The sequence below is a fragment of the Manacus candei genome, unplaced genomic scaffold (genome assembly GCF_025592945.1).
Source record: "Manacus candei isolate 608988 ecotype Guabito, Panama unplaced genomic scaffold, ASM2559294v1 h1tg000078l, whole genome shotgun sequence".
Classification (NCBI taxonomy): domain Eukaryota; kingdom Metazoa; phylum Chordata; class Aves; order Passeriformes; family Pipridae; genus Manacus; species Manacus candei.
The window spans coordinates 1,574,634-1,593,923 of record NW_026138126.1 but is presented as its reverse complement, the minus strand read 5'-3'; the positions used below and the strand labels follow the sequence as shown (position 1 = coordinate 1,593,923).

Genomic DNA, 19,290 nt, shown 5'->3' with positions numbered 1-19,290 from the left:
GGCTGCCTTGGGAGGGTTTTATGAATCACTGTCGCTGCCGAAGGGAAGTGAGGCCAGGCCACCTCAGCAAAACTGCAGCTGGAAGTAATCCCCGGGATATTTAACACAAACCCAGCACAGGTTGGTTGGGCTTTTGTAGAGCCGCTTTGCCTTTCTCCAGGCACTCAGCTGTGAAATGGAGCGATGGCCCGGGGAGGTGACAGGTACTCAAAGGGCAAAGCTGCTCCCAGCGAGCAGGAAAACAGCTGCGAGGATGAGCCCTCCACACAGAGCCATCGGGAGGAATTACCGCGGGATTAGCACATGAATAATAAATGCCATTATTGGGAAGAATGGAGTCTATCACCGAGTGCTAATGCAGCCCTTCCACCCACTGACACATCCACCCCCATCAGGAAACCCCTCCGAACCCAACACAGGGACTGCTACAGCTGCTCCCGTGTGCTTCCTTTGGTCTGGAAATTCTGGAATTGCAGCCACGCCATTGTTTCAGGCTGGTCGCCGGGTAATGCATTAAACAGAAGACATTTTCCCCTCCATAAATCAACACCCAAATCTCGAGAGGTGAAAGCTCTGACATCTCACTTCTGGGAGCTAACGGATGATTCCTGCAGGAGGAAAAAGACTTTCCTCTTGCACCTCTTACTTTCCATGATTCCCAGATTATTCCCTGGCTGTTCTCCAGGCCAGGCTTCTCCTCTAAGCTGCAGAACACTGTTTTGTTTTTCAACACACTTTGTTCCATCCTAGGCAATCAGAGCAGTTTCAGGACACAGAAAGTGGGTGGGGATTTAGGCAATTATCCTTCTGCAAAGTGGAACCAATCAATGGATCATCCATGTGCTCAGAGCTCCTGGATGGGAATATTTTAAAGCAAATAAAAATAAATAAGATAGTAAAAAAAACTCTAAAAAAATGCAGCTGTGGCACCTGAAGGCAATAAAATAAGTTTGTTGTAGCTCGAGTTGAATGAAGAAAAAAAGAACTGCAGCCATCTACAATTGTTTTAATAGAAAACCATGATTGTGATAATCATTACAATGTCTCTCTAGTAGTTTTATTTGGCTCTATAATCACCTTTTCCCACTTAATTTACAAGGCATTCCTGCCTGAAAACTCGATTCAGCATCACTTAAACTATTATTTGGAGCTTTCTCTCCATACAGGATAAATCCACTTTTTAGGATGTGCCCCCTGATGTGCTCCTGACTTGGTTTTCAGGCTGCAGTGTTCCAAAGTGGCTCATTCAAAGACCTGATTCCCAAAGTCATGGGAATTATGACCTATTTGCTGCTTTAGGATGAATTCTGAAGCCTGACCCTCACCCCGAAGGGATGAAGGTGCATTTCCATCAATCCCATCCAGACGAGGTGCCCCGTTTTCAAATTCCCATCTTTTCCTCCGGGCTGTTCTTGCTGTGGGGCTGCAGAGAGACCCAACCACGTCCCCAAACCTTGGATTTCCAACGCTCCTGGCAGGAGATGGAAAGCAGAGGGCAGGGGATGTTTGTTCTGGGTGTGAGCCCAAGTTCTGCTGTGTAAATAACCAGGATTTACCCACTTCCTCACCAAGGCACAGCAAAAAGCCTTTTTAGTTTAAAAGATCATCACTACCAACCATTCCCCATCCCTGTTCCCCTATAAATCCATAAACCAACCATTCCCCATCTCTGTTCCCCTATAAATCCATAAACCAACCATTCCCCATCCCTGTTCCCCTATAAATCCATAAACCAACTATTCCTCATGCCCATTCCCCATCCCTGTTCCCCTGTAAATCCATAAACTAGCCATCCCCCATCCCTATTTCCCTGTAATTCCATAAACCAACTATTCTCCTACCAATCCATAAACCAACCATTCCCCATTCCTATTCTACCATAAATCCACAAATCAACGGTTTCCCATCCCTATTCCCCTATAAATCCATAAACCAACTGTTTTCCATCCCTATTCCCCAATTAATCCATAAACCAACTGTTTTCCATCCCTATTCCCCAATTAATCCATAAACTATTCCCCATCCCTATTGCACTGTAAATCAACATTCCCCATCCCCACTCCCCTATAGAACCATAAACCAACCATTCCCCATCCCCCTATTAATCCATAAACCAACCCATTCCCCATCACTATTCCACTATAAATCCATAAGCCACCAGCCGGTCCAAAGGGAACCAGGAGAGGCCAGAGCACGACCACAACCCAAACACATCCCAAGACCAGATCCCAACCCGTCCTTATTAGGACCTTTCGCACTACTCGAGGCATTTCATTACTGTTTTTTAACTGAAGTTTCCCTCAGCGTCGAGCTTCGTGCCCAGCGGGGAGGGTGGTGGTGCCCCCGGGCTGCCCTCAGGGGGTCCCGCCGCGCCCCTGCACCCCCGGGGCTGCACTGTGCGAAGCCCCCAGGTCCCTCCACGTCCCTCCCTGTCTCTCCAGGTCGTTCCGAGTCATTCCAAGTCTCTCCACACCTGTCCTCCCTCCCACCTTGGCCCCCTGGTTACCTCAGCCGGGCGGGGCGCGGGCGCGGGACTCGAACCGGCGGCTCCCGGGGCAGTGAGGGCTGCGAGGCGCCCGCTGTCCGAGCCCCGCCGGGCCCCGCCCACCCGCGGCGAGCGCAGCCAATCACAACACGCTGCTACCCCCACCTCCCCTGCTAACCCGTGCTCACTGTCCCGCCCTCACTCTCCCTTCAGCCAATAGAAAGCGGATTTTTTTGATTGACACTCACGCTGCTCAATGAAATCGCTTTCTCTTTAGGGGCGTGTCTAGCGTAGAGGGGCGAGCTCTCATCGGGGGGCGTGGCGTAAGAGGGTATATAAGGAGCCACTTCGGCCGGGGTGCCATTTTGTGTAGCAGCGCCTGGGGAGCGGCGGCGGAGGCGGCGGAGGGTTTCGGGGTTCGGACCAGAGCGGCCGGATGGTGAAATCCTCCCTGCAACGGATACTCAACAGCCACTGCTTCGCTAGAGAGAAAGAGGGGAATAAAAGCACCATCATGCCCGCTGTGCTGAGCCTCAGTACCGGACAGAGCAGGTGAGGGGCCGCGGCCTCCTTCAGCCTCCGCACCCGCCGGGCGCTCGCTGCCTTCTTCCTCCTCCTCCTCGTTGTCCCCGTGCCCGGTCGCCTCCCCGGTGGCCGCGGAGGGTGTGGGGGAGGCCCCGTGGGCAGCGGGGGAGGGGCGGCCTGGCCCCCGCCCTGTGGGGAAAGGCGTGAGGGGAGAGTGGAAAAAAACCACCAGAAAAAGGGGGTTTGAGCTCCCTGGGGATATCTCGGCACCTCTGAGGGCACCGGGGACACCAGCACGGCTGCGGGGGGGGGGGAAAGGCAATAATTAGGCGAAGATATGGAACGATTGAAGGGTGTTTATCCCCTTATGTAACCGTGGACACTCCGGAGAACTAATCGAGGGTAAGAGTGTTACAACTGGTGGTTAAAAACTCACCGGAAAGATTAAAGAGCCCGCACAGGTGCTGGGAGAAAAGAAAATATCTGAAGTGGGGGGTGCTCAGGGCTCCGATCTGCCCTTTACACCTCCTGTGTGGGCTGTGAAAGGAGATTTTTAGCCGTTTTTATACTTGACTGCGGTACAAAGATGATTTTTTTATTTCCCAAGAGACGTAAATGCATGTAAACATCACTCAAAATATATTCGTGGCTGGAAACCTTTATTTTGCACCACATTTGATGGGGGAGAAAGGTGAAATTGTGACAGGGATTGCCACTGCACCCTCCTGAAAAGGGTGTTTAAAGGTTTATTTGTAAGGGAGATCAGGGATGTATAGTTTACAATCATTGTGATATAAAATACATAACGCTGGTACTAAAGAAAAATGGCTTTCAAACAGCCTAAAATTGAACACTGGTTCCATTAAAAAAAATAATTGAAATTTTAGACTTTAAATAAATATATGTAAATATATGAAATAAAGATAAAATTTTACAGTTTAAAATATATAAAGATATTAAATAAATATTTAAAGTTAAAATTTCGTATTAAAATAAAGATACATAAATAAATGAATAGCAAAGTTAAAAAATTGTTTAAAACAAATCTATAAAATAAACATGCGTAAAATAAATATATAAATAAAGTTAGAATTTATATTTTAAATAAATACGCATAAAATAAATATAAAAATATAAACTTAAAATTTATATTTTAAACAAATATATAAAATATGCGTCAAATAAATAGAAGTATAAAGTTAAAATTTATATTTTAAATAAATATGTAAAATAAATATGTGTAAAACATATAAAGTTAAAATTTATATTTTAAATGAATATATTAAAGAAATATATAAACATAAAGTTGAAATTTGTATTTAAAATATACAAAATAGAAAATAAATATCTTAAATAAATGTAAAATTTAAAATATAAAATTTTAATAAAAAACTAATTACTATATATATATATGTAATTTTTATATATATAATTTACCTTCCAGCACATATTTACCCTCTTTGCTCATTCCCAGCCTTTCTAATACGGATTATTCATCACAAGTTTCAAGCTCCTTAAAAGAAAAAAACCCACCCAAAATCGCTGAAAGTGCCGTGTGCTAGGGGTGCAAAATGGAGGATTATTTTGGAGCTGTTTATTCGGATTTGCAAATGGCTGCAGTGGCTCCTGGCACTCGAGACAGGACGATTGTGAAAATCTCCCCAAGGGCCTCGATTGCTGCATCTGCTGAGATGACGCAACTCAAGAGTTGAGCCTGCGGGTGAAGGATGGTGCAGAGGGAGGGGCCAGCTCTGCTCTGCCACGGGAGGAGTTAAACGGGCTCCAGAGGATGGGCAGAAACTTAAAAATAACCTTCACACTCTCCAGACTTGATGGTTTTGATCCCGGAGCCCCGAGCTCTGCAGCCTCGCTCCCGGGAGTTCATGGGAAGGGCTTTGGGGCTGGTTTTGGAGGTTTGCAGATGTTCAGGTGTGGGCTCAGCTCAAGCTCCCGAGTGTGGTGGAAATAATCTCACAGATGTCCCTACTTGAAATATTTCATGGAATTGCCTGAGCTCGAGCTGGGAGTGCTGGTGGGAAGGGCTGAGGTAATTAGGGCTGGATATCCCAGGGAAAAACCAGCCAGGGTTTGTGCTGAGTGAGGGCAAGGTGAGGGGAAAAACAGCACATTGCTGCAGAATGGCCCTTCTGAGATAGGTCAGGCCAGTCCTGGGACACAAACACACCTGGCTCACGGCAGAATTTTTCCTCTCTGAGTTGGTCTTTCCCTCAGTGAACTGCAGGAGCAGCTTCGTGGGCATGAAGCAATTCCTGCCCCTGGTCTGGAGGCTCCTTTGTCCTCCCATTTGCTGGGGATGCAGTGGGAGGAGCCCCTTGGCCTAGGCTTGATTTATTTATTTAAATCTTGCTATCTGATCACTGTGTGAATCCTTTGTCCATCCCTGTCTAACTGTGGTCCCTCTCCAGTTCCAGGGTTCCCTTCAATTGCTGTAGTAACCTGGGTCCGGGGCCTCGGTGGTGCTCCTGATGTCCCTCACCCACCCCTGAAGATCCCAGGTGGGCGAGGGAATAGTCAGAGGGATCACAATCTTTCAGCTAATTTATTTTATTCGGTGAGTATGAAGAGCAGAAACAGCTTTTTGGATGCATTGCTTGCCTCACTCTTATTAAATGGGAGTTCTCTCTTCTCCAGAAAGAATGGGAGAAATAACCCTGCGCTTTTTATTTCCAGGATAATCGGCTGAATGTAACAGAAGAACTAACATCTAACAACAGGACAAGAATTCTCAATGTCCAGTCAAGGCTTACAGATGCCAAACACATTAGTTGGAGAGCAGTGCTGAACAACAACAACCTCTACATAGAAATTCCCAGTGGTGCTCTGCCTGAGGGGAGCAAGGACAGGTGAGGGAAAATTCAGGATTAACTCCTATCTTGGCAGTGGGGTGGAATAACTCTTTATGTTCTGAAAGCTGAAGTGTAATTATGGTGCTGGATGTTGTCCTGTGAGAGGCTGCAGCTCAGTGGTCCTGGTTTGAGCTGCAGGCAGAACCACCTGGGATTTGGGATCCCACTGTCTGGGATTTTGGGCTGTTTTATCCACTGGGAACTCCAACCTGGCTCAGAGTTTGTCACTGCAGCTCCTCCTTCAGCTGCAACAGAGAACACGTTTTCTGTGTCATTAAGACTTAGATTTCTGCCCTGAAGGTCAGCCTGGGGCTCAGGGATCTCCTGTTGGTGGGAGGCTCCAAGCCATGGCTCTTCCTTAGGAATTCCTGTGTGGATTGGCTCACTATCTGTGAAGGAAGCTCTTGCTTCCAGTGCCAGCCCTGCCGGAGCTCAGGGACCATTTGGACAGCACTCTCAGGCACAGGCTGGGATTGTTGGGCTGTGCAGGGCCAGGAGCTGGACTCCATCTTTGTGTGTCCCTTCCAATCCCTCAGGACATTCCCTGTGCACTCACACCTTGCATTTCTCCCTCAGTTTTGCAGTTCTTCTGGAATTTGCTGAAGAACAGCTTCGAGTGGAGCATGTGTTCATTTGTTTCCACAAGAACAGGGATGACAGAGGTGGGTGTTCTGGGCAGCTCTCCCGTGGGGTTTGGTGGTGGGGCAGTACCACATGGATGAAACTTGTCTCCTGCTTTGTTTTGTAGCTGCATTGCTCCGTACTTTCAGCTTTTTGGGCTTTGAGATTGTGAGACCAGGGCATCCCCTTGTCCCCAAGAGACCAGACGCTTGCTTCATGGCCTACACGTTTGAGAGAGACTCAGCAGAAGAAGACTAGATTGCAATGTTTGCCTCTTTAGAGCTTTCTTGTTGTCTATAAAGATGATTCTGTAGAAATTTTGTCAACATCTTATTCCAGTCTATATAACTCTGTACGAAACGTTGTGACCCAGCTGCTTTTTTTTTTGGTGGTGAGGTGTTGAAAATTTCAGGCTCCACATCTTTTCTCTGGATTTTTTTTTTTTGTGTGCATGGTTGTGCAAAAAAATAAATGCTCCCTCCAAATTAGCAGTATATTTCTTGAAGTTTAATATTGTGTTTGTGATACTGAAGTATTTGCTTTAATTCTAAATAAAAATTTATATTTTACTTTTTATCGCTGGTTTTAAGCTGTTTAAAAAGACTTGCACTCTTGAAGAGGTGGCTCTGGAACTGCCCCAACCATTAAAGTTGCAGGTGTGGAAAGGCTTTGCTCGTTCTTTGCTTGACTGGAACTCATGGATGTGCTCTGCCAGGGCTTAGAATAATCTAGCAATCCTGGAAAAATGAATAATTAGCAGCTTGGCCATTCCCACTGGTAATTGGGATCTCTGCTAGGGTTTTTGGGATCCTTAGGGCACGAGTTGGTTGGGAAGTCACAAGTGGAATGTGAGAGAAGCTCAGGGCTGCTTTGAATATCAAATATGCAACTTAAATACCTGTAATTTCAATGTTCCCAGTAACAGTGGAGGGTGTTGGCTGGGCAGGGTGGCTTGAGGAGTGTTTTGGTGGTGATTTAGGAAGGGTTGTGGCACTGGTGCAGCTCAGCAGTGTCACTGAGGCTGGGCAGGCCCCACAACTCTTCTTGGGGGGCAGATTGTGGTTGAAGGGTGAGGAGAGGGGCTGTTGCTGGGGTCCACAGTCGCCTGTTGGTGTTTAGGATGGTGAGCAGAAGGGAAAATGGCTCATTGTGGTGCCGGAATTAGCAGAACTTGGGCTGGGAATTATCAAATGACCAAAATTATTAATTATCATTGAGTGGAAGTTACGTAAGTCTGTAAAGAACTGAGCTTTGGGAACAAGGAATGCTGTGACCCCACAGGCCATCCCTTGGCTGATCTGGGCTTGGAAGTCCTGGAATTGTGTGGAATACACCAAAATATTCCATGAAACAGCTTGGAGATGCAGCAGGGAGTGGATGTTGAGGTAGGAGGAGTGATCAGTGATTGTGGTGCAAGGTTGGGGTTCTCGGTGGATTTCAAACTGGGGTCTCCTCCCCACAGGTCTCTTCCCAGTTCTCTTCTGGCCTTACAGTCGTGCTCTTCCTATAGGGATTTTTGGAAAGCCAGTGACAGGACTCGACAAAACGGCCTGAACAGTCAGGGGAGGTTTGGGATGGGTATCAGGAATGTTTTCCCCCCAGGCTCCCCAGGGCAGTGGGCACGGCCCCAAGGCTGCCAGAGCTCCAGGAGGGTTTGGACAACGCTCTGAGGGACAGGGTGGGATGGTTGGGGTGTCTGTGCAGGGCCAGGGGTTGGACTGGTGATCCTTGGGGATCCTTTCCCACTCAGAAGATTCCAGGATAAGGTGCTGTGACCAAGGGTGGTTGTCCCTCCTGTGGTGGCAAAGGACTGACCTCCCTAACCTGGTCGTCCGGAAAAATTCCTGTTTTCCTCAACCTGTGCCATGTTTTACTCTCCCCTGGGAGATGTTTGTGCTCCTCCCTTAAACATCGCAGTCCCCTGGAGATGTTCAGCTGATCTTGGGTGCTCCCAGCTGCCCCTGGCAGGAGGGGAGGGGGTCACCCAAGCTGGAAACCAGAGCAGGGGTGCAGGAGGTGCTCAGAGCTGCCAACCTGGGCTGCGGAAGCAGATCTTGTCTGTCCAGGAGGAGATGCCCCTGTTTGGGGATCTGCTGCCATGCCATGGGCTGTGCTGCCATCTCGTAGCCAAGACAGATACTACAGGAGGGGGGGGTCAGCAGGGCACCCAAAATCCCATAATGGAATTCAAACCCCATTTCTGTGCTTGGGTGGTGCCTGTGCCAGGGTTTGGGTGGTGCAGCCTTGGCGAGGAGGCTGCTGTGGGGTTTGGGTGGCCGTGGGCACAGCAGGGCTGCCCGGGGCTGGCTGTGTGCACAGGCTGCTCCTGCTGCTGGCAGGCCTTGGAGCCACAGAATTCTGGAATTGCTTGGGTTGGAACAGCCCTCTAAGATCAAATCCCAGCCGCTCCCCCAGCACTGCCAAGGCACCACTAACCCACGTCCCCAAAACATCCACGTGTTTTTTGAACACTCAGGGGTGGTGACTCCGCCACTGCCCTGGGCAGCCTGTTCAGTGCCTGACCTCCCTTGTAGTGAAGACATTTTCCCTAATATCCAATCTAGATGGCTGTGAGCAGGTTAATAATTACTGAGTAATAATTTTAATGACCTGAGCAGGGCCTTGATGGTCCCTCAGCATCCACAGGGGTTTGGGGACCGGGGTGCAGGTCCCACGTGGTGTGTCACAGTAAGGAGCAGATGGATCTTGGTGCCCATAAACTCACCTGAGCTATTTACTGGACACCATTGAGGCCGTGCTGACTAAACACCCCCGGGCAGGGAAGTTTGGCTTTGTGTTTCCCTCTGGGTCCATCACTGGAGTGTGTAATGCTGTCAAAGAAGCACATAAAGGCCCAGTGTTTAAGAGGCTCAGCTCCAGGTTTATTGAAGCTGTGTGGCTGCTGCATTTCCCCCTTCAAACTGTCATTTTTATTTGTGACTTTGCCACAAATTGTTTCTGAGAGGCTCAGGCCGTGGGAGCTGCTGTGTTCCTCCTTTGCTGAGGGTGCATTTAAGTTGTGAAGTGTGGCTTTGAGTGTTACTGAAAACAGCAAAAGCCTCTGGCCACAGGAGGGGGCTGAGGGGGTTTTGTGCAAATTCTGAACCTTAGAAACTTAGGAGAATCGGCCACTAAAAAATTGGTGCTTGGGGCTCCCATCCAGCCCTGTTTCCTGAGATGCTCCAATAAACCAGACTCAGAGCATCAACCAAAAATCATGTGAGGGTGTAAAAGCACCCCCTCCGTGTGTGAGCTTGGTCCCAACTCCCTCATTCATGAGCTGTGGGGGAAGTGGGTTTGGATTTGCAGTTTTCCCAGTGAAAGCTGGGTTCCTCAGGAGCTGGATTTCACAGAATCATGGAATGGTTTGGGTTGGAAGGAACCCTAAAGACCATCTAGTTTGGCCCCCCCCGCCATGGGCAGGGACAGATTTGGCCACTGGGCTCTTGGCCTTGAGGAGACCTCTGGGTGGGCTGAACTTGAGCTCGGCTTTAGGGAGCGTAGAGATCCTGGGTGACTTGGTAGAGGGTGTGTTCAGTGACCTCCTGGAAGTACTGGCAGCACAGCCACTCCTCAAGGCCAGGTCTGCCCCCTGCCCTGGTCGAATTCTCTGCAAACCTCAGGAGCAGCAGAGCCCTTTTCACCTCCACCCAGCTCTGGAGCAGTGGGAGGGTCTTCCTGCTCCTGGCAAAGAGCTCCTGGCGTGGCCCCCAGAGCAGGACCTGCAGGATTCTCCTGGCCTGGGGGATGGAGACCCTCCTGGAGGGATCTCTGTGGAGGAGCAGCGTGGCCACGCGCCGGAGTCCTGCGGAGTAGATGGACAGGGAGGGGATTTCAGGAAGCCTGTTGCTTCTGAACCCCAGGGTGTCCTCCAGAGAGATGTCCACGTGCAGGATCTGATAGATCAGCCTGCCCAGCTTCAGCTCATCTGCTGCTGGGGCGCTGGGTGCAGCCAGGCCCTTGGTCCAGTCCTGCTCTTGGCTGGTGGAACAAGGTCTTTGCTTCTCTTTGGCCTTGAAGAAGCTGCTGATGAGCAGCCGGGGGAGGGACAGTCCCAGGGGCTCCCTCTTGCCTTGCTGGCTCCCAGGAGGATACGGGCACTGCACCAGCAGCAGGTTCTCAGGGCTGAGGTCCCCTTGCCCCCCATTCTGCCCCTGAAGGTGCTCCAGCCCCAGGCACAGCTGCAGGAGCAGGAGACAGCCCAGGCGCTCGTAGTGCCCAGGGCTGGTCCTGTGCAACCCCTGGGATCCCTTCACGAAGTCTGCCAGGGTCTGGTGGGGAACCTCGGCACAAATGAGCACCTGCAGGACAGGGTGGGTGGCAGGACAGGCAGGTTCCTGTCTGGAAGAGGACTGGCTCTGCTCTCCAGGGTTTCCTGGGAGCAGCAGCTTCCAGGGAAGGTGGTCGGTGAAGCGGCCGAGCGGGCGCTGGATGCTGCAGTGTGTCCCCAGGGAGCTCTGCACCCCCAGGCTGGAGCAGCACGGCTTGGGGACCTGCAGGGACAGAAGGACAGAAGGACAGAAGGACAGCTGTGCCAGGAGAGAGCCATGGGGTAGGCCACCTCAGCAGCTAAGGGCCACCCTTTGAACCCACTGGCAGAGCCAGAATGGCTTTGAGCAAGAACTGGGACATGAGGGGGGGATGGAGTAGCCCCCCAGGAGAGCTGCAGAGCTGCTTGGATGGGTCTCATCCTGCACTCCAGAGCAGCCAGCCCTGCTCCAGCCTCTCCTTTGTACAACTTGCCAGGACATGTTCCCCAGCAGTGCCATTCTCCTTGGGCCCGTGGCAGCGTCACCCATGGGAGTGTCACCCTTGTCACCCCTGCCAGCAGCACCGTCTCCTTCAGCAAATGCAGAAGTAGGTGCAGAAAGGGGAAGCTGCTGCATGATGGGGCAGGAGCCATCTCCCTCTGCACCACCCAGGGGCATTTTACCAACTCCCTCCTTACCTTGGCTGCCAGCTCCAGCTGGGTCTGCCCGAAGGTGAAGCCCACCCTGAAGTACCAGGCGTCCCCGCTCTCACAGCACGGCTCTGGCTCCAGGATCCTCAGGGCTCCCCAGCGCTTCCCCACCAGCTCTGCCTCCAGCAGCTGCAGCTGCTCCTCCAGCCCCACCAGCTCCTCCTGGATCCGAGCCGAGAGCCGGGCCAAGGTGCCTGCCTGGCACCCCAAGAGCACCCCACAGAGCCCGGCCGGGCCGGGCAGGAGCTGCCCCAGCTCCCCGTCCGCAGTCCCGAACGTCAGCTCCCTCAGCCTGGGGGATGGGCCTTCCTGGGGGCTGCTCCAGGCCACCGCTTCCCCCAGGCTCTGGGACTTGGTCAGGGGCTTCTTGGGTCCGCAGGAGGGTCTGTCCCGACGGGGGGTGGAGCTGGGAGCCCCCTCCTCGTGCCGCAGGTGGGATGGGACGCTGTAGAGGACGCTGCCGGCCCACGGTGTGGGGTCACCCTGGCAGTGGTGGGATGGTCCCTGCTCCGGGAGGGACTCTGCTCGCTGCAGCTGCTTTTTGGGCAGTGGGGGAGGCAGCGGCTCCTGGTTGGGCTGAGAGAGGGATCTCCCAGCTCCTTCCCCTCGGCTCGCCTTGGGAGGGGTGAGGTGGGCCCGCAGCTCTCCTGGGGAGGGAGGAACAGACGTGACAGAGGAGAAGAAAGTGGGAGCAGGATGGGAGTACAAACACGTCGTTCTTTGCCCCCCTGGATATTTCCAGCCCCAGCACCGGAGGGGTCACCGGGTACCGCGGGGGAGGACGGGGACAGCAGTGGCTCCATCCCCCCCGTCCGAGGTGACACCGCGGCGGGCAGGGGGACAGCGGGGTCGGGATGTCACTCACCCACGTTGCTGTAGATGAGGGCTGGGTCGGGGGGCCGGGGCGGGGTGTCCCCCATGGGGGTGGGCGCTCCGGGGGCACGCAGGTCCAGGCTGGCACAGCGGGAATGGCCTCTGGCCCTGCAGGGAGCCGGGATCGGTGTCACCCCCGGGGGGTTCTGACTCCTTTCCGTGCCGGCTCACAGGAAGGATAAAGAGAAAAGGGGAAGCAGCGGCCTGGGGGGGGGGGTTGGTGGTGGGGTTTTGGGGCAAAACACAGCGAGTTTGGTGGCACAGTGACTCCCGCCGCTGCTCGGGGGGTGCCGGGGGTGGGAGCTGCTTCGGGGGCTCCCCGTGTACTGAGTGACATCCCGGTGGGTGCAGGGACTGGAGTCTGCCCTGGGGGACCTGTCGGGTGACCCCGAGGAGGACAGGACGGTGGGAGAGGTGTGGAACAAGAGCAGGAAAAGCCTTTGTCACCCTCAGGCAGGCTCGGGGGGGCAGGACGGGGGTCTGTGTGCGGGGAGGGAGAGGGCAGAGCCCAGGGGAGGAGGAGGGCCGTGGGACGGAGCCGCTGCTTTCGCTTCCCCGTCCCGGCCGGCGCTGACTCTGCTGCCCCCAACGGCACCGAAACCGCCGCGGCTTCCTCTAAACCTGCTCCTTCTGCTGGGACAGCCCCTGCTGAGCAACCCCAGGCCGTGCCCCCCTCAGACCCCCTGAACCCCTCGGCCCCTGGATCATTGCCCTGGAGCAGCCGTGCCCGTGGTGCTGCCGGGAAGCTCCTGCCCGGGCCCCGTTTGCAGAGCAGTTTGGTACCTCGGAGTTTTCCCTGGCAGTTTGATACCTCTCCGTTTTCCCTGGCAGCAACGGAGGCCTGGGGGGCTCCAACTCCATGTCCCGGATCCGCAGCAGCTCCCACTGCCCATCCCGGGCTTGCCGGGCTCCGGCCATGGCGCTGCTGCCCTTGAGCAACTCTCTGCACCCCCTCTGTGGGAGGATGTTCTTTCAAAACCTGCTTCTTGCACGTCTAAAGGAAGCTGGAGGTTGGGCCTCACTCCCTGGAGCCCCCAGAGCCCCCCGAGCCCCCCAGCAGCCCTGGCATCGCTCCATGTGCTGCCAGTGGAGGCTCCGGTCATGGCTGTGGCTGTTCTGTCACCTTTGGTCCATCCTGGGGCACTGGATTTGTGTCCCTCAAGCTGCTCGTGGAGCTTCACACTCCTCCTCCTTCATGGATGGCTTTAGGGATGGCTTTGGAGGTGACTTCATGGATGGCAGTTGTGTTGAAAGAGGGATTCCCACCATAAAAACTTTCCAGGTTGCATAATTAATTCCCTTCTCTCCAGGTTGTGTTTTCAAGGTGGAATTGTTTTGTGTTCTTCCACGTTTTTGCTGGGATTTCCTGCAGCTGCTGAACCAGAGGAGCGCAGTCCTTAGAAAACACATTTTTTGGTCTCCAGAACATTACAGGTGCTCAGAGAGCATGAATGACCCAGCTCAGCTGCTGGAAAACTCCTCCCATTGCTGCCTGTCCCCTCTGGGATAAAGCCACCTTTTTAACCTTCTAAACCTCAGAATATTTTGATATTTCCTCCCTTCTATTCAGTCTTTGGAATAATGAGTGACTCACTGATGGCCCTGGTCAGTGGTGCCACTGTGGGGTGGGGGGTGGGTGAGCCCCTCCCTGGGAAACCAACTGCAGGGATTTCCCCCGGGAGCAGCGAGGCTGGGATGAGGATTTAGGGGATGAGGATTCCATGAAGAAAGTGGATTTATCCACCATGTTTTCACTGTTGGAGCCTGACCACACAGCCTTGGGACTGGGCACCTCTCCAGGGCTCTGGGGGCCCGGGGTGGGCCTTGGTGGGTGCTGTGAGCCTGCAGGAGGAGACCACCCTCCTCCAGGGTTACTCCCCCATGTCTTTATTTTCCAACCCCCATTTCCCAGCCGACCCCAAGCAAACGGGGAGGTTGTGCCTGTTGGCCCTTGGCCAGGGGCCGTTTCTGTGAAGCCCAGGCTGTGTGTTAGAGCTGATAAAAATCCATGTGGGGGCTGAGTCATCCTTGAATCTGGCACCAGCTCAGGAGGGTGTGGAGGACTCTGGGAGATGCCAACTTGGATGGTTCCTGCACCATCCACCCCAGGTGGTTGCCAGCACCTTTCCAGGGTGCCCAGGGGCTGCAGCCCACCCTGCCTGGCAGTGAGGCTTGGCTTGGTGCTGCTCCCTCAACACCTCACCCAGGGCTAAAATGCTGTAAAAATGAAGAATATAAGTGGAACATTTAAGATCCAGGAGGATTTGGGGCTTATTGATGGTGGTCAGCAAGGGAGTCAGTGTTTGTGTGTCATTTATGTCCATGACAGTGACACAAACTGCTCTGAGCAGCAGCAAAGCACAGAGTCACAGGATGGGTTGGGTGGGAAGAACCTTAAAGCCCATCCAGCTCCACCCTCTGCCATGGTGCTCCAAGGTGCCCAGGGTGCTCCAAGCCCCATCCAACCTGGCCTTGGACACTTCCAGGGGTGGGATGGGAATCAGTTCCCACAGAATGGCACTTACCAACCCAAACCATTCCATGATTCTGTGATCATCCAGTTCCTCGTGCTCGTGGTGATTCTGCTGGGTTTGACTGAGGGGAAAACCCCATAAGACCCCACAAACCAAGGTATTTTATGAAACTTATGAAAAATGCTGCTTTCCTTGGCAGCATCTGCCTTCAAAAAACACGGATGAGAAGCGAGGGTGACTTACTGGGTGTCCCCGTGCAGCCTTTGCTGACAACATAAACCAGGATGGGAAGTGGGGAGTGGAGCATCATCCAGCCTGGCCTTGGACACTCCCAGGGATGGGGCAGCCACAGCTTCTCTGGGCAACCTGGGCCAGGGCCTCCTCACCCTCACAGGGAACCACAGACTCTTTGATTCCTAAGGAAACTGGTTTCTCTTCCCAGAGGGAAATAGGACCTTTAAAGGCACCAGCTGGAAAATTGCATTTTCCTAATGGCCTTTATCTCGTGGTGGTTGTTTCCATGACATTATTCCCAACCCATGGCTGCTGTGGGGATGCTCCGTGTCTGGTTCAGGTTGATCCCTGTGGCACTGCTGGGCTGTGTGGGCACTGTGGGCACTGAAACCATCTCTCAGCATCTTCCATCCTGGCAGCTCATTCCCAAAAACTGCTGAAGGAGGGAGTCCTAACTCCCAAGGGTGTCCCCGAGGCCACGGTGCCCCCAAACCCTTGGGCACAGGCATGAACTGTAACCCCAACCCTTCACCTCCTGGGCACTCCTGTGCCAGGCAGGACTTTTGTACAAGCAGGAAATGAGCAAAACCCCCCAATTTCCTCTTTTCTCTCCTGCCCAGCCTGTGGGGGCTGCAGCATCCTGCTCATTTTGCAACCAGGGCCACCCTCCCTCTGCCCGTGAGGTGGGTGCTGGGAGCCTCCCCGGCCCCGGGGAGCAATGGGGGATGGAATTTTGGGGTGAAGAGGCTGGAACTGGCCCAGGGCCCTTTTCTCCAGCAGATGGAGGCATTGCTTTGCTTCCACCACCCCACAGCCTCCCAGTGCCAGTCCATGCCGGGAAAGCCGGGGCTGGCACGGGAGCAGGGCGGGCACTGAGCCTGGCAGAGGGACACGGTGGGGTCGGGGGGACACAAGGACAGGGGGGCCCCAGCCAGGGGCAAGGGACACCAGGGTGGCCTTGGCCTCGTGGGGACAGTGATGGCAGCTCAGCCAAGGGCTGGGATGGCCTTGAGTGGGGTCAGGCTGGTCCTGGGGCTGGTGGGATGGGAAAGGGGACCAAGGGGGTCACTTCAGGAGTAGAAGAGGAACCACCTCAGAGTCACAGAACCACGGAATAGGCTGAGTTGGAAGGGACTCACAAGGATCATTGAATCCAACTCCTGGTCCTGCACAGGCCCATCCCCAAGAGTCACACCCTGTGCCCCAGAGCATCATCAAAACCCTCCTGGAGCTCTGGCAGCCTTGGGGCCGTGCCCACTGCCCTGGGGAGCCTGGGCAGTGCCCAAACAGTCTCTTGGGTAAGAACCTTTCCCTGAGATCCAACCTGACCCTGCCCTGACACAGCTCCAGCCATTCCCTGGCTGCTGTCCCTGGTCCCCCCAGAGCAGAGCTCAGTCCCTGCCCCTCCTCTGCCCCTGCCCAGGCAGTTGGAACTGCAGTGAGGTCTCCCCTCAGTCTCCTCTTGTCCAGCTGAACACACCAAGTGCCCTCAGTGCCCTCCCACAGCTTCAAATCAAGGCCCTTCCCCATCTTCATGGCCTCCTTTGGACACTCTCCAATGGCTCAATCCCTTCCTTCCATTGTGTCCCCCAAACTGCCCCAATGTTGAGGTGAGGCCGCCCCAGGGCAGAGCAGAGCGGGACAATCCCCTCCCTGGTGCCCCAGGACAGGGTTGTCCCTCCTGGCTGCCAGGGCCCTGCTGACTCAGGGACAACTGGCACCACCAGGACCCCCAGGGCCTTTCCTGGCACTGCTTTCCAGCCTCTCATTCCCAGTCCGTCCATGTGGGGTTGCCCCATCCCAGGGACAGAATTCCTGCACTTCCCCTTGTTGAACTTCCCATGGTTGGTGATTCCCAGCCCTGGGATCTGTCCAGGTCTCTCTGCAGGCCCTCCCTGCCCTCGGGGGACTCAGCAGCTCCTCCCAGTTCTGGGTCACCTGCACCCCTGCTCCATGTCCCTTCCAGAGCTGTGTCCCAGTCGTTTGGGATGCTGTCAATGTTCAGGTGTGTCCTTATGAACACCCATCAATAACTAAAAGCAGATTAACAGCAGTGGCAGTTGGTTAACACACGTGCATTAATCATTTATTAGTTATTAATATGGACTTTGGTACCCTCTGAGAGGTGGTTCAGCATTGTTTATTATGGGGTTTGTGGGGCTGAGGGACTGAAGGGCTGCAAATCCCAGCAGAGCCCTGGGGGGGAAGGTCTGCTGGAATCCTGGGGCTTCCCGGGCTGGAGCAGGTCTGGAGAGCACAAAGGCACGAATCCTGCTCGTGGTGCAGGTGGTCCTGCCATTTCCAGAGGTTTGCCCCCTGATTTTGTCTTTTCTTATTGAGGCCCATGAGGGAGAAAAGGGGGAAAAAAACAAACGAGCCACAAAAGTCCCTTTTTTTTAGTTTTTTTTTTTTTTTTTGCTCACAAATACATTTGACATGCTCGTTACATATAAAACTGGGCCAGGTCTGCACTGCCCAAACCTGCCTTTGCTCCCTCTGTGAGGGTCTGTGCCCCATTCCCTCCCCACACACCCACCCCCCCAGGTAAAAAATCCCATCCAGACACTAAACGGGGGGGGGGGACTGGTGGGACCCCGGTGGGACCCCGGTGGGACCCCAGTAGGACACGGCATGCACGGCTCGGGGAGCCGGGGGCACCGGGCATGCGGGGGCTGCCAGGGGAGGGAGGGATGGAGGGATGGATGGGGAGAGATGGGCACCAACCCCACCCTGCTGGGGCTGGATCCTGGCAGTGCCACAGAGGTGGGAGCAGCCCGGGGAGCCCCTCAGGGAGGAGGGCTGGGGGCTGCCCCTCTCCCCCCTCGGGGCTGGGGGGCACCCAGGGTGTGGGGGACGTTCTGAGCAGCCACTTGTGCCCCACAAAGCAAAGCCCCTCGGGTGCTCCTGTCCCTGGTGCATCCCCCAGGGTGCCCATGAGGAGATGGGCAGGTGCCTCCTCCAGCTCCCAGCCTGACCATTCCCGGCTGGAGAAGGGACATCCAGGTGGGGGACGTGCCTGCAGGAATGGGGACAGAGGTGGGACCTGCAGCAACAAACCCCTGGGGTGCACATGGGAGGAGACAGAGGAGGAGGAGGAGACAGAGGAGGAGGAGGAGGAGGAGGAGGAAGAGGAGGAGGAGAAAGAGGAAGAGGAAGAAGAGGAGGAGGAAGCCATGGGCTCCCTGGATCGTCCAGGCCACATCCAGGCTCTTCCCTTCCAGCTGGGCCAGCTCCACTCCTTCTCCCACCTGAAAACTTGTGCCCAGAGGCAAAGCCAGGGCAAAGCCTGGGTAGGGTGGGATGGGAAGGCAGGACCCACCCCCGGGCAGGCCCGGGGACATTGCCCTGCTGCTTCCAGCACCGGAGGGTGCAGGATCCACATGGACACGATGGAGGTGCCAGCCAGGACGTTCTCCCTGAACTGCTTGTTCCCAGCCTTTCCCTGCACAGGACAAGCCAGGTCCTGCTCTCCCATGGATTTCAACTTTGCAACCCAAAGAAAACAGATCCAAAAGTGTCTTTTGCAGGAATCTCAACCCTTTCACCCCACCACTCCTACAGTGGCTTGGGTGGATTCAAACACATCACCCTGGGGCTGCTCCTCCTGATTTTAATGATCTTGGCCTCATTTTGCCTTTTTTGTCCCTTTTTTCCTGCTGACACCTCCTGAGAGCCTGGCCCTGGGTGGGTTATTATTGCTTGTGCAGGAGCATCCCCAGACTCCTGCGTTGGCAGACGCTGCATCTTAAACCGACAGATGGGAAACTCTCAAGGCACAGCTGTGCCCTGGTGGGTCTGTCCTTGCCAAGGGGCTGGAAGAGACACCCTGGCTTGGCACAACCGCCCCCGGAGCCCCCAGTCCCACATCGCCCCGGAAGACTTTTCTCTTGGAAATTCATTAAAAAAAAAATAATCATTGGACCAAAAAACCCACCAACACCAAGAAAAGAACCATAAACAACCACCAGGAAAGTTTTCTGAAGAGTCTCTTAAAAAAAAAGGGAGAGGGGGAAAAAAACCAGGAAGTGTTTTTTTTCCTGGGCCCAAACGCTGCTGATCTTTTGGCTCGAGAAATGCATAGTTGGTAGCAAAAATTCCGGCTACATTGGGAGCCCCTGGAGCTGGGATGGCCCCTGAGCCGAGGGCTCACCGAGGGCCCCGCAGGGCTGGGACACTGGGGTCATCCCTCCCCGACCCTGAGGTCCACCCAGTTCCGCCCCTGCTGGCCTGTGGCACCTCTGGTGTGTCTCC

At 54.2% G+C, this 19,290-nt stretch overlaps 3 protein-coding genes across 3 annotated transcripts; 1 reads left to right on the top strand and 2 right to left on the bottom strand.

Annotated features, from left to right (window-relative positions):
* The first annotated feature begins 2,839 nt into the window (after nucleotides 1-2,839).
* On the top strand, nucleotides 2,840-7,163 carry OAZ1 (ornithine decarboxylase antizyme 1). Its single transcript, XM_051810769.1, is given in 6 exon segments — nucleotides 2,840-3,037; nucleotides 5,437-5,494; nucleotides 5,496-5,582; nucleotides 5,702-5,874; nucleotides 6,454-6,539; nucleotides 6,626-7,163. Coding segments are annotated over 6 exon segments (651 nt in total). The 5' UTR covers nucleotides 2,840-2,921; the 3' UTR covers nucleotides 6,757-7,163.
* Nucleotides 7,164-8,549: 1,386 nt separating this feature from the next.
* Nucleotides 8,550-13,885, bottom strand: PEAK3 (PEAK family member 3). The gene is made up of 4 exons (XM_051810443.1): nucleotides 13,143-13,885; nucleotides 12,324-12,439; nucleotides 11,447-12,105; nucleotides 8,550-10,991 (listed from the first exon to the last, which is right to left on the bottom strand). Exons 1-4 carry the CDS (start codon nucleotides 13,247-13,249, stop codon nucleotides 9,990-9,992), a joined length of 1,884 nt encoding a protein of 627 aa, XP_051666403.1. The 5' UTR covers nucleotides 13,250-13,885; the 3' UTR covers nucleotides 8,550-9,989.
* A 3,072-nt stretch (nucleotides 13,886-16,957) lies between these two features.
* On the bottom strand, nucleotides 16,958-18,514 carry LOC127481429 (zinc finger protein 865-like). The gene has a single exon (XM_051810735.1). It carries the CDS (start codon nucleotides 18,512-18,514, stop codon nucleotides 17,483-17,485), a length of 1,032 nt encoding a protein of 343 aa, XP_051666695.1. The 3' UTR covers nucleotides 16,958-17,482.
* Between the last annotated feature and the right edge of the window lie 776 nt (nucleotides 18,515-19,290).